The sequence below is a fragment of the Cardiocondyla obscurior genome, linkage group LG01, assembly GCF_019399895.1.
Source record: "Cardiocondyla obscurior isolate alpha-2009 linkage group LG01, Cobs3.1, whole genome shotgun sequence".
In the NCBI taxonomy this organism is placed as follows: domain Eukaryota; kingdom Metazoa; phylum Arthropoda; class Insecta; order Hymenoptera; family Formicidae; genus Cardiocondyla; species Cardiocondyla obscurior.
In genome coordinates this window covers 6,139,952-6,154,828 of record NC_091864.1, presented here as the reverse complement: position 1 = coordinate 6,154,828, position 14,877 = coordinate 6,139,952, and the positions used below count along the sequence as shown (strand labels likewise).

Here is a 14,877-nt window from a genome sequence, read left to right as displayed (position 1 = left end):
GGTTACAATAAAACGCCGAGACGTGATTACACCCGTGAAATATCTGGGACTGTGGCTGGAGAATACACTCGTCTCGATAGTTTCACTTTTCGCAAAAATTGCAAAAACTTTTTTTGTCTATACATTCTCAAAAGTGGCCTTGAAACTTGCTTACTCCATTCAACTTTTTAACATTAACTCTTCTATATTAAATTTTTATTATTTCTATTAATTGCTTATTATTCAACGAACATTTATATACGGATTACATTTCACTTAATGTGAACAATAAAATTTTTATTCCATGTATTCTCAAGTAATACAGATAATTATTTAAAAAATTCAATTTTTTAAATGTTTTTAATACATGAATGCTGATGGCCAATAATTAACGATTTGATTAACGTTATCACGATCTTTATCAATGTACTTTAATCGCAAATAACGCGTATTTTTTAACGACTATTGTTAAGAAATATTCGTAGAGGGTGTGTCGAATTAAAAGGTAACTGGAGCGTGATATAGGCTGGGCGCTGGCGCACCCATGACAACTAAAATACAATTCGTTCTCCAATCATTATCGTCATATGTTCAATTCACATATGTAGTAAGTACATACACGATGCATCTCGCCAATTTGATGCTCATCTTACGGTTAAATACCTACTCACGATCTTTCTTTTTATCTGCATTTTAACAATACTAGAAAAAACCATGCGCGTGCCTAGCGCGCGATATTTTTTAAGACCCCAATTACAAACTACGAAAAAATATCATGCGACTTACCAAGCTGCATGAGCTTCAGCGGAGTTGTAGAATTCTGCCGGTGACTAACATAAAATAAAACATATTAATGTCCTTTTTATGTTACAGTCACCGGCAGAACTCAACAACTCCGCTGAAGCTCATGCAGATTGGCAAGTCGCATGTTTTTTTTTACAAATTCTTTATTTAATTGTCTTATTACATATATTTTATGTATACTTACATATTTTTATATGCATTTGCTTTAACATATATTTCTTTCAAGGAAATGATGTGAAATGCATCAAGAATTTTTAACCACACCGGTTGTATTTAAAGAAAATATTAAAAGTATGTACAACCGACAGTCCGCGGTCTGTTTAAGTGGGACGGGAAATTTTTGCTGCATTGCACATTACAAATTTACATTACATTATTTATCTTATCTTAAAAAATTGGTGAGTGACGCATGAATTAGCTTTTTAATTCATGCGTCACCCACTAATTTTTTTAAGATAGATAAAATTTTAATATATCTTCAAATATTTTAATATATAAAAATCATTGAATCATGTTGTAATCTTTTTTTTTTACAACACGACTGTAATATAAAGGAGAATTGCAACGTGACGTAATTAAAATTCTAAAACTTAGCTGCTTATACTTAAACAAAGAATACTTTATGCTTAAATCAAGTGGGATTGATCTTGTGGCTTGGTAGAAATATAATTCTAACATATAATAATTGGGAGTTTCGCAATCGGTTGTTATCATACATGTAACATGTAATTCAACCTCTGTCACGTGACTGTGCCTAAAGATAAGAAATGCGGGTGATCAATTATTAAAAATCCGTTTAACCCAGAAAAAGCCAGAAGCGGGCAAAACAACTTAGCGCTCCTCTCAGGACGAGACATTTCTGGCACCATTGTTTAAGTAAGTGGTGGCAGGACTTTCAAGATCGATAGTCACAGACTTACGCGTATAAGCACGCTTTGAAATAAAATCTTACGTCGCGACCATGAAACTGATATATAAAATCTTTCACTGTATTTGCGGTTGATTCTATTAATGGTAGTAACATTATTTTCGTACAAAATATCTTTTTTTTTTTTTTAAATCCCTTAATTTTTGCTGTACAAAATTTTCTATTAGACGAATTTCCTGGGAACATTCTCAAAATATCAAAGTTTATTATTTATAAGTTAGTTGTGAGAAAAGGTTCCGTGTGTGACCACGCAGGAAAACAAAACTGGGTCGAAACTTCGTACGTGAAAACTTGGTGAAGCATACTTGCCACTTTAACCGAATGAAATGGAATCAATAAGCTAAAATAATAGAAGCAATATCTACTGAATCACCGCAACATCAATCTTCTCTTTAGCAAATTTCTCTTTACACCAACCTACATTCCGTATTGCGGCAAATAAGTTTAGAAGTTTCAAATACCTCTGTAGCAGAATAGTTTGGCGCTTTACACGAATTTATCTTAAAAAAAGAAACAAAAAAAATCTCTGAGTGTACAGCTTTAAATATCTTTAATATAATTTTTATATTCATTTGTTTTTCTCTCTACTTATCATTTTTCTAATCAAAAATGCAAAAGTAAGCTGACGTCAGCTGATGAAGGTTTCCCTCTTTTTTTTTTTTTTTTCTTTCAGAATCGAAGCCGGAATAAGGAGTCTCGTCGGGATCAATAGCGTGAGAGGGACCCTTCTTAACCGAGCCTTCCTTACGAGTTGGCCACCATAAAACGATTCGTATACGTTGCACATTCCGACCCCATAGTGGCCAGGTGCCCGCGCCAGCATGCCGGTTGCACGCACCAACACGCGTCTGTGAATCGTTCATTCGAGTATACGGTGCCTATTATTCATCGCACATACGCAGGTACGGTCTCAACGGTTGAATGGAAAAAGTGTGCACGCGAATGCGTGTGTGCGTACGTACATACATGCCTAACAGCCCCGATAGTGACCGTTAACAATACGCACAAAGTGGTCCCACCTACAATTTTTGCTCGAGTTTTTGTGAAAGCCGAAAGTTATAATAACGCTTAACACATTTATATAAGATATAATTGCATGATTATTACATGGGTGACTAATTTATTTTACGTTATACGTTACGCGCACGTTCCATTAATTAGGTACGTGTTAAATTACGTCAGATTCGAAACTTAATGAAAACATATAATTCGGATATTTTATTAATAAAACCAAATAACAGAGTATAATCGAAAACCGTCCATTAAACTTGGTTTATAATATCGGATTTGTAACAGAACGCCAGCGGCTTTCTCGTTTACATTATTTTGTGCGTACAATGAGAAATGCTATTTTAGTAACATCGTATGTATTCTCTGTCTCTCCCTCTCTCTCTCTCTCTTTTTCTTTCTTTCGTCTTGACGCAAACTACCCTAGTTAAATCAGTTTAATGGACTTTTGTAACATATGGAGATACTTAAGTTGAAATCCTACTCATTTTCTGTCCGTCAGGTCAAATTATTACAGAACAGATCCTTTCTGGAAAATTTACACCAGCTGACAAACGCGAAAAAAAGAAAAAAAAATCAAATTAAAAAAAAATTTTTGTTTACGTTTTACGTTTACTTATTACGTTCAATTAAAATACATATTCTGCTTAATTTATACATATAATAAATTTTTTTACTTATATAATTATATTTCGTTTAACATGTTCCACGAGTTTACTCCAAATTATTAAAATTAAAATAAGATCTTTAGTGAAATATCGCCATTATTTACTTTAATACATATTAATCCTGAAAATAGAATTTTTACACTATAATTTCTTGATTAAAGAATTTTATTTTAAATGTAATTGAGCCAAAGGGAAATATATAATTGTGCTAATAATATTTTTTGTTATATATACATATATATATCTTTTTTATAATTTTTTAACTTATTTTCTTTGTGTTTCTTTCATGTGTTAGATATAAGCTTCGACATAGGCAGGCGAATAACAGAGGCGGCACCATCGAAGGTGGTGTGGTGGAGCGGCTGGTACTCTTTTCAGCCCTCCATCCGCAGTTCAACGCGGTCCGCAGCCTTCGACGGTTGCCAGTCTGTCCGTCGCAATTTTCTGTTACCGTTCACCGCGGATTTTCGTGATCTTCTACTTCTATCCTCATCAATATTCTACTTGCCATATGTGTTCATTCTAGTCTAACATCGATCGACCATATATATATAGTATTTTTTTTTTGTTTCTTTCAAACATTTTACATTTTATCGAGATAATAAAACGTAAGACCCGCGAATTACAAGCTCATAAAAGCTGCAATAAATTCACAGTGAATTTTATAAGTTTCGTTGTGCAATGTTATTTGAAATAATATTCGTGCAGATTTTGCGAAAAACGTTTAAGAAATGATGTGTTGACGGAAATATAAGGCAGCTGCAAATTTTTATTACCGGAAACCATACGGCAAAATGCTGGTAAGAATTAACGAAATTTATTTTCTTAATTATTATAATTTGTTGCTTACATGTTTGCGGGAGAGAGACAAAGGGGAAGAGAAGATAATCGTGTCATGTTGCGCACATAAATTTCGCAGAAAAACAAGGCGATAATGTTCGACGCTGTTTTGACGTATTGTGATATGATATGAACTCACATCATACGACTTTGAATCGAATGTATAATTTTATCATGTAACTAAATTCCGGAAGATAAGATTACAAAATTATGTTTAGTAAGAAAAAAGAAAAAAAAAAAATTAAAAAGAAAAACGTTGTTTTAATTTAAGAGCTTAAAAGCAAAAGATGTTAAATTTTAATTAAATTTATTTTATTTATTTATAATTAATTTTTTATTATTTCTAAAAGTATCGAGACATTTTCTAATAATTTGACACTTCCAATTTTTAATAAATCGTATCTCAAAAATTCGTGCACTTATTGTTAGCCAAGCGTCGTAACTCCCCGAAGTGAAACAAAGGCGTATTCAGCCCTTCGTCAAAACGTTCTTAATTATCTTTCACGCCGTTTTAAACACTCGCCGGCGCTTTGTTTTACGTACGGCAAAATAAATGATAGCATCGGCAGGAAGAGACGCCGGGATGTCACCTTCTAGTCTCAGAGGGCAAGACATCCACGTTTTACGCTGTCCGCCCTTAATTGGCTCTAATTAATGACCGGCTGTCATCAGACTTATGACTCACAACGCGTGTAACTCGACCAGAATTCTAGTATTACCGTTTTTTTTACCTCGCATTGTGCGTTCATAAAGATTTCCAAGATATATGTATTATTTAATATTTGATACTGAAACGACTTCCGCAACGACTTTAGACGATAAAATCGTGAGAAGTCGATGTAGAATTAATGTACATCAAGTACCAAGCACCAAAGAAAATGATGAGTTAAATTTATAATACAGACGAGAACCAAATTATTGCGGCGGTGAAATCGTTTGGTTTTAAATGATTAAAGTCGATGGAGGGATGGGTTTTAATCATTGCATACGGAATTTCATTAAAATTGATTTGTTTACGTTCTTACGTTAGGAATTATTTTTTTTACTGTAATGTCGCAGAGTTTGATTGTGCTAAAAAAAGAAAAAAAAAATTTCCAGATGCGGTGAATTAAATTTGCGGGGGATGAATCATTCTTCCTCTTCTAAAACATGGCGAATCAAGGTAATCGATATCAAAGGCATCTCCGTGCCGCTACTGCCACGCCGATACCTTTCTGCGTGTGTTCTCCAATATTAAAACAATATCGATTTTGTGTACCGAGAACAGCTGTAACGATCAATCACGCAGCTGACGTGAAATTACCGCTCGACGCGATCAAATAGAGCTTTATGCTTTCGCTTTCAAACGTGCTTTCGACGCTCGTGTCGTCGATCACGTTTGAGAAATATAAACTCAACCGTTGAAATAAAAATTGAAGTATAATACAATTTTTTTTGTACTAGCAAAATAAAAAGCGCATTGTCGCGAAATTAAATTAAATTTTTATCATGTATGAACACGGCATTGTTGCGTTCACTTTCGCGTCATATCTTCTGTATACTTCCGGTTACGACAGACGTTTTGTTGTACCCTACTGAAATTCCGGACAATAAGAAAGGTTGAGTTCAGAGTCGCTTGTCGATCTATTCTTAACATTATTTTACTCAAAATCAACGTAGACAATCTCTAAAATATTGTCATGGTAATAGGAACATTTATATTTAACAATTGCAAATGCTATATGTATTGAGAAACTTGAATTACATTAAATTGTAAAAAATCATGGAGTTAAATATCAAGTGACATAATTTCTTTTCATGTAAAAAAAAAAAAAAAAATATATATATATATATATATATATATAATGTAGATAAATTTTACTGCTAATTACGTGAAATTATTTTAATAAAAATTATTTCAGCTACGAAAAAAGATTGAGAACGGAGTCCCTCACTTATTGTGATTGAGAAAAAAAAAAAAAAAGAAGAACCAATTCTCATCGAAGATGAGAAATCGGAAGACACTAGCATGATCGACATCAATGCGATTAGTATCCTGACGCTCTTTCTGATCCTCGGTAATCTCGAGGCAGTCACAGTCGTGAACCATCACCCTGACGATGAGTACATCCTGGAACACGAAGTCCTTCGAAAGGATGCGCTCGCTGAAGCGAAAAAACTACAGATATATCCCGGTAAGAAATTATATTTACGAGCGTCCATAAAAACCGTGGATGAATAAAGCAAAACTATTTCTCAATTTTTCTTCACATTATTATTCTCAATTTTAATCAAAATTATCTATTTTACTAAAGTATAAATAGTCTTGTATTAAATCAGTATTATGTCTTTCGATATTCTTGTTAAGAATAAATAAAACGTATTAAAAGATCTATTTCTGAAATAACTTCGCCAAAAGTTACTACATATAATGTTGCACATCTCAACAGCATTCTTGGTGTACTTTTTTTTTTCCAATTTAACCCAGTTGCTAAAAGCATCGTATTAATGGTCTTGTCTGACTCCTATGACTGGTCTATAAAGCTTGGTTTCGGTACACAGAAATATATTTATCTTACTGCCAAGAATAGCTGCTTTGATGCATCTTACCAGCGTCGCACGATTGACGTTTCGACATTTTTGTTCTGTCAATTGCGCTCTAGTCGGCATGGACGAAAAAGGTACGCATGAGTAGCTTTTACAAAGAACAGAATATGCTGTTTTCTTACTTATAACAACGCTTGATGTTTTTTTATGATTTTATTTTAATAAATTTAAATTTTTCGCAATTTATAATTTACCAAATCTGCATGCGCCGCAATCTAAGAATTAAATGTCTCATATATACGATGTTAACGTGTAAAAGTTAAATTCATCAACATTTTGCCGCAATTATCTTTATCGGATTCGGATTAATTTTTTTTTTCCTAAGCTCTTTTTCGGCACATTCTCAGCACGAATAATTTCTGTGTGTTTGTACAAATGCTTCGTTACAACGTTCGCATCGCATCGTGACACCTGACAATGCGGTTCGCATCGCAATAACATAGCGAGCTGAGCACGTGGGTCTCATTACATTAATTCAAATGACCGAGGAAGTCGATGATTACCCTTAACATTATTCGCGTGAATTAGGAATTGTTGGCCGTGCAATCCCAATTTCTGTAATTCTTTCCGTCGTCGTTCATAGAAACGAGCGGATTCCTGCGAGAATTGTCGTTGCACCTGTTGCTTACGCGTGAATCTAAACTCTCAAAATTATGTTTTAATGTCGTTTGCGGTAATTAAAATGTATCAGTTACTGATTTTAATTCTTTTACAATTAATGCACCGCGTCGAACGTTACCTATAAATCCGAAGAACACGCGATCGCCAATTGCCGATCTAGCGCGATCTAACCGCGGTTACGATCTCGCAAAAAAAAAAAAAAAAAAACAAAATAAAACTCGTACAACGTATTCGTAATCAATGTCGATGCGTTGCTATCGTCATAGGCAAGATAACTCGCCATGTCCGCGACACGATTTTATAAAGGATTACGCAAGGAGCCTCGAGACGCTAATTAACGTGAATCATGGATGGATGCGGTTTCGACGCGATTGTCATGTATTTTAATCGCAGCCGCCGGCATCGAGGTTAATGAAATATAATTTTTAATTAATAAATCGCCGTGCGCTCAGTTTCATTCTCGTGCCTGAGAAATGTGATGTCTCGGCCGAGATCATTTTGTTCAACGACGAAGATTGTAGATATACCAGCGATACCGTGGTTTCTTTCTTATTAGCAATCCGTAGCGCGACTTTTATCTTATTTAATTCTCTCATTCTGTTTTCTTCTCTAGATCAACTGAGCTAACCGAATCTATCGTTTGCAGGGCCGGTCCCGGGATGCAGACCTTGCACCTACCCCGAGTTAACTTACTGCAGCAATGGCAGCGTCATCAACGATCACTGTTGCTGCGACGGCAACTTCAACAGTAAGTAATCGAGAGTATCGGTGTTATACATTATATTAATGATTAATAAATAGAGAAAGTTACGTGCGAGTCTCCGTAACTTGGGCTACACGATGGGCTAACGAAGCGGCACGCGATCTTATCTCGGCGGCAATAACGAGCCGATCGAAATCGGCTTAACCTTCTCGGCGACGGAAGTTGTGTTTTCCGCTCCCGTCCTTCGTTTATTCACGTAGCGAGAAGTCGTATGAAAAACCACGGTCCTCGGCCGGCGAATTCGTGCGTGAACGGATCGGCCGTGGTGAGCGTGCAAGTCATTGTGCAATTCTATCGCGCTTCACGGAAATTTAGAGCAAATGATAGCGAACGCGCGGATTGACGCAATTTCGCGATTCGCACAATGCCAACGCTGCCGCGCGACGTAATCACAATTATTTTTAGTCGATGCACTAACGTGCCGTTACAGCTCGAGCCGCGTGTTAATACCTTTGAATAATCGTGGGATCGATGTGACGCTCGTTATGGAATTCTTTTCGGGGTAATCTTCAAAAATTGTCGGAAGTTTGAGAATTATTTACGTAATTCCAATCTCAACGGCGCAATACGAGAATACCAAACTATTAATACTACCTAGGTATTACAAATAAAAAATTTTTTATACCGGATTTAAATGTCTAGATATTGTCACGTGATTTGTCGACGTGAGGACCGTATACTTCCTTTGCGTTCCAAGAAGAGTTTAGTTCTCTTCCCCCGAACGGAAGGGCACTCACCTGTTCAGGAAATCATTGCCCGTCGTAATGAATTATCTCTGTCTTCCACGCGTGTGTAAGATCTAACGAGTGATTCATTCACGCGCGAGTCATCGAGCGAGTCCTTTAACCATTCCGCGTGCTTACCGAAGTCCCTACATAGAAGTTCATCGTCCATCGACCTGCATCACTTTTGAACGAGCATCTAATTTAGCGCAATAACGTGCCGTTCACGAATTAAACGATCAACGATTTTAAAACGGATATATACGTAAAACCTGAATTGTTTCATTTATTTTTATGTCTAAATTTTTTCAAAAATCTTAACACGTCTCAGAAACAATAGAATATAAAGTGCTATCGCAGAATTGAGAATACTCGAAGGAAATTTTTTCTTTTTTTTTTTTTTTCTTTTTAATTCTTGCATTTTAAAGCGTAGAAATTGTTAACGTTGCGTATCGAATGCGCCTGAAAATTTTCTAAGTGGTGGCACGAAGTGCATTGCTGCACGCAGCAGCTACGCACGTGGAATACCTAAAACCAAAATCACCTCTCGATCGCGTCCGTGAATCACTACGGTGTTCTGCACTCGCTCCTAATCACTTCTCAAGACTAACCTTGATTTGTGCTCCGTAGCCGTGCCGTTAAAAAAAAAAAGAAAAAAATTTACATTATTCGAGGCATTCGCATTATCCTTGTCCGGAACCGATATTTCACCGGAAACATCCGATATCCATATTAATCGGTCGACCTACGAAACCGGTTAATTATCGCAACGCCTACATTTGACGATACGCACGAGAATTTGCGTTCAAGAGTGTCCCTCCCGACATACGCACAATTATGTTTGTTATGCTTTAACGACAAAGTGCCTTCGTGACGTTGTAATTTCCTACTGCAATTGCACTACTTAAGAACTATTAATCAATTATTTACAATAACTCACATATTGGCTGGATCAAAGAATAATGGCGGATGGCTATTAGAAAAATCATAATCGTAGAATTAAAAATGAGCAAAGATATTCAAAAGATTTCACCAATAAATCATATACATATTATAATAATTACGAACTAAAGAAACGAAAAAGAAAAACAAGTTTTATGTCAATTAAAATTGAATGCATCACTCAGATAGCACAGAGAAAAAATTGAGGGGTTTTTCTTTTTCTTTTTAATTCTCTCGTCGATTATTCCAAATTATTCCTTGAAGCCGTCAACTATCGAAATGTTAAAATCGAGAGAATGCATTGTTAAAAGAAAACTGCTTGTTTCGTGAATGTAATTTGGTTTGTCTATTATTTCAGAAGTGTTTCTCTTCGTCGAGCACACTTGTCGCGTGGGACCTGAAGAATGCAAAGTGCACGCTGGAGACTGTGCGGAATACACGCGACTACGGGAATGTTGTTGCCATTCGTACCTGGCCTCCGTCTGTAAGCGCCTAAACTTTCTTAAATGTTCCGTGAACGACGCAGAGTATTTTATTTTTCCACCTTGCATGTTACATGATAGCGGCAAATGCCAAGCTTCTAGCGATTAGCGATTTATTTTAATCGACACCGGCGAAATATGTGTACACCGAATAATTCAGTATACCTAATTAATGTGATTTTATAAATTATTTAATCATATGTTATTATCATAAAATAAATTAATAAAATTTCTGTTTGCAGGGAAACAGTTTGCGACCGACGTAGGATCGCAGCCCAAAATAAGCTTTACGCAGTTTACGATTATTCTAATAATTCTCAGGCTGCATGAGCTCTTTGGCCTAACGCACGCCAGAAATTTTGTATATTATTAATTATTTTAATAAATTGTTTTTTATATATATATATTAATCGAAAGAAAGGATAGTTCACTCTTCGCAATAAGAATAATTTTGATAATTAAATTTGAATTAGAAAAGTATGTACGTGTAAAATTCTCTCTTCCTAAACGTGTAAAACGAACAGAATTTGGAAGCAAGAAAGATAAAATATAATTTTTTTATTACAATTTTTCAAGACACACCTGTTTATAAAATAAATATTGATTGTGATAATAAATCGTATATATGTACAAATAAGGGTTGTAAATATATTTTGTGCAAGTCTTTAGAGCCTCTCTCTTTCTCTCGTGAAATACATTGTTTTGTAATACTGTCGAGTAAAGAGATTTAATACAATGTTGAACGCTTCGTGGTAATATGACACACGAGACAAGATTGTTACTGACACGCGATCTATTGTCTGATTGTAAGATTTAATTATTATTGCGACAATCGTTATGTTTACGACAAATGAGAGACGTATTTATACTTTAAACTCCATTGCATATATTTTTCTGCAAAGAATTTTTAGTACATTGACGACTAAATATAAAATTGCATCGCTTAGGATATAACATGTAAAATTACGTAACAGTTATTGTCTTATCAAGCTAAATCAAAGTGTAATATAAGTAATTTTTCCGGAATATCTTCAATTCTGGGTTTTATCTAGATTTTCTTATTTTAAACATGTTCTATTTTACTTGTCAAGCTTGTTAAAATTAATTATTTGTTATATACATTAAGGTAAACAACGCGTTACTACGCTCTTCCGTTGTGCTACTTTTATTATGTTCGGTTATTATAATATTTTAAAACTTTTTATTCATCGTAAAACTTTAGAAGCGATTAAACACGTTAAATCTGTGTGAAATACGTATTTAAACTATCTAACTAATCCGTTTTATTCTAATCTAGATTTTTTTTTATTCAACACATACCCATATGTTCAATTAATTCTACATAATTAAAAATTGAATTTAAAAATCGTACCAAACAGCAAATTTTTTTATTCACGCGGTAAAAATTGTATTTTTATCCCAGTTATAAGTTTCGTGACAACAGTGATACAATAATTATTTCAGAAAATAGGTGGTGGTTATATTTATAGTTTCAATATCATATATATACTTTTTTTTTGACTGACCGGCATATAAGAAAAGAGAGAGAGATGATCGTCAACCAGTTACGAATAACGGGTACATCGACCGCGTTCTACGGAGAAGGCGAGGCCTGACTAAAAGTTACGTAGGTTTACGAAAGAAGAAAGAACGAAGAGTAGGATCCGAACGATCTCATTTGTCTGAAAAATCTCAGCCGTGTTAAAAGCAACGAGTGCACGCGACAACATTGATCTGCCTCAGGATTTTCGTAAGAAAATGTCGTTACTATTTTTTCTCGGCGTCCTATTGCATTGTTGTGCGTTTTGTATGTCAGGTGAGTCAATTTAAACAATTACATTATTTCACTAAACATTGAGATAAACATTATTTTAACGTAAAGAGAATGTTTGTTAATTAAAATATATTTGTACATAGGTGGATAGTTATTAGAATTATTTCAATTCTTATTGCAGATTTTTAAGATTATTTATTCCGTGAAAAATACCAACAATAATCATTTTTATAATAATTTTACGTGTTGTGTGTATTTTTGTTTAATAAAAATAATATTAACTTAAAAAATATATAAAAATGTATTAATAAAATTATACAATGAAAGAAATGCGTGAAAGATGACGGTAAAAGTTGTAAATGAAAATCTTAAAAGATGAATATATTGAGAAATTAAAAATGTCAAAATACAAAATTATAAAAATTTAAATTATATTATTTATAACAATATAAATATAAATGTTTTTTGATTTAACTATATGTTGTGCGATTGATCTCTTATTCAACAAAAATTCTGTTATAAGAATTAAAATTTTTTATAAAGACTATTCTTAGCTCCTTGACAAACCTTTTTCAGACGAACACGAGAGACTGACTGGTGATCATGTATCAAGCGCAACAAATATAATGAACGCTCCGTTAACACCATCTCCAGAAAATAATGCTCGACAATTTCAAGGAAGCTATCCTTATCTTTCATCAGGATATAGACCCCAAAGGTGAGTTTACCAATTTTTTTAATTCAGTCTTATCGAAGTAACATTACATATTCTTATTGCGTTTATGACAAAAATGTTGCTTGTAAACTTAATTTCTGTATTGTAAAATTACTTATATAATTGGCTGCATTATTTATAGCAAGAAGTGACATTTCTTAAAATGTTCGGCAAAACATTATTATGAAAAAAGTGATATTTAAGAAAAATGTTCAATAAATGATTTAAAAAAAAGCTTATTTACATTTTATGCAATATTTTACATAACTGTTGATAATATAACGTTTTCAGACAAGAACTAAATGGCTTCGGGGCTACATGATAAAAGACTTGACTTAAAAAAAAACTTTTGAGAGTCAGATTAAAGTCGTTTAAATTATTTAAATATAATTTTGCAATTTTTATTAGATTTTTCTCGAGCTTTATTGTAGTATTTGGTTTTGTGTAAATTGCTTTATTGTCGTATGTTCCCCTTAAAACCAAGCAAAATTTATTTAAAATATTTTTTTTTTATTGAGTTCAGTTTTTTAAATATTTAGTAGTGTCTTTTAAAATGGGACTTTTTTTTATACGTATAATTTTAAAAAAAGAGTATAAGATGTATTTTATTTTATTTTTATTTTTTTTATTTTTATTACAGATGTCCTTTGTGTGACAGTTCAATTTATCCTTACTGCGGTGAAAAATTATTTCACGATGCCTGCTGCTGTAGTAATTCTCACGATATACCTTATCAATGCGAATTAGCAGATTGCCGATTTCTACATGCCAATAGCTGCAGGGAACACAGATTAATCGCCAATTGTTGTTGCAGCGACGATTATCGCACTCTTCTAAAGAGCATCGAGTTGCAATAAGCTTGACATATATCGCGAATATTTATTGTAACAAAACAATCAATATTAATAACAAATACAAAATATAATATCACCCACGTGTAATATCATTAAAGATTAATAAGTTTATTATTAAAAATAAATAAATAAATAAAACAAACATATACGGACAAGAATGACTTACTTTTTAAATAATTTATAAAGGCTTGGAAAAATAATTTTAATACTCGCAACCAGATTCTAATAAAGTAAAATGAATTGCAACTTGACAACAGTGATATCATCTCAACGATACGCTGATGTTCGTGTTTGTCTAGAAATTATAGAAATAGTCATCTCCGCGTACCAGACAAGTCTAGAACGATGAGCGATTACAAAAGAAACGCAGTGAATAAAGGTCGATTAATCGATGCTAATTTGTACTTCTTCTTCTTTTTTTTTTTTTGCAGTTCTTTATCTCAAAAAACAGTTAGCAAATACGGAAATTAACATACCGATGTACATACTATAGTATATATATGTATATGTATATTTGTACACGGTATTATTCAATACCGTAAAAAAATAATTGAATGCAATATTTAAATGGTAACTCGCTTTTGTGTTTGCGGAATGTTTTAGTTTCACAATTTTAGTAATTAATTGTGAGTTATAACGTATTCCGTTTTTTTGTCTTTTAATTCTTTTTTATTCTGATGATTCCACAATTAATAACATCAGACGATTAGACAACGTATAATCACCAAATATAAAAAATAAAAAAAAAATAAAAACGCAATAATATTTCGTGACTTTTTAGATAAGTCAACAGGGTCTTGACTGGTAGATACAGTTAACGACAGTCTACAAAGTGATACACTCAAGAACGATTCGTCTGTAGAATTCTCGTACTTATTGTAGAATTTAAGATAGTGAGACAACTACATGTAGAAACACTAAGAGTGTACATTAAAAGACTCAAAGCTGGCGCATACCACCTACACACGAATGTATGTATATAATTTCGGCAACTTTGCGCTAAAAATAGAAGTGATGTTTAGAATTGATGTCTCTCTACTATTCGTTTAATATAAATATAAAGTTTCCTTGTATTCTCTCATTAGTGCTATTATATCCGTTTGGACTAAAGTTTAAAGTTTATCGTTTGCTTTCTTTCGAAATATCGACAATCTATTGACAATAATTATACATTACACATGTGCAAGATTC

The 14,877-nt window shown here is 33.4% G+C and overlaps 2 protein-coding genes across 4 annotated transcripts; both read left to right on the top strand.

Annotated features, from left to right (window-relative positions):
- Positions 1-3,757: 3,757 nt before the first annotated feature.
- LOC139103168 (uncharacterized) lies at positions 3,758-10,980 on the top strand. Of its 3 annotated transcripts, XM_070657621.1 has the most exons (7): positions 3,758-4,187; positions 5,326-5,389; positions 6,129-6,401; positions 6,870-6,887; positions 8,081-8,182; positions 10,220-10,345; positions 10,586-10,980. In XM_070657621.1, the coding sequence occupies exons 3-7, from the start codon at positions 6,236-6,238 to the stop codon at positions 10,714-10,716; spliced, it is 543 nt and encodes a 180-aa protein (XP_070513722.1). In that variant the 5' UTR covers positions 3,758-4,187; positions 5,326-5,389; positions 6,129-6,235; the 3' UTR covers positions 10,717-10,980. The 3 variants fall into 3 exon arrangements, with proteins under 3 accessions (XP_070513722.1, XP_070513713.1, XP_070513730.1); XM_070657612.1 differs by lacking the exon at positions 5,326-5,389 and having other exon boundaries at positions 10,586-10,979; XM_070657629.1 differs by lacking the exons at positions 5,326-5,389; positions 6,870-6,887 and having other exon boundaries at positions 10,586-10,963.
- A 184-nt stretch (positions 10,981-11,164) lies between these two features.
- On the top strand, positions 11,165-14,434 carry LOC139103237 (uncharacterized). The gene is made up of 3 exons (XM_070657716.1): positions 11,165-12,159; positions 12,694-12,835; positions 13,473-14,434. The coding sequence occupies exons 1-3, from the start codon at positions 12,102-12,104 to the stop codon at positions 13,687-13,689; spliced, it is 417 nt and encodes a 138-aa protein (XP_070513817.1). The 5' UTR covers positions 11,165-12,101; the 3' UTR covers positions 13,690-14,434.
- Positions 14,435-14,877: the final 443 nt, after the last annotated feature.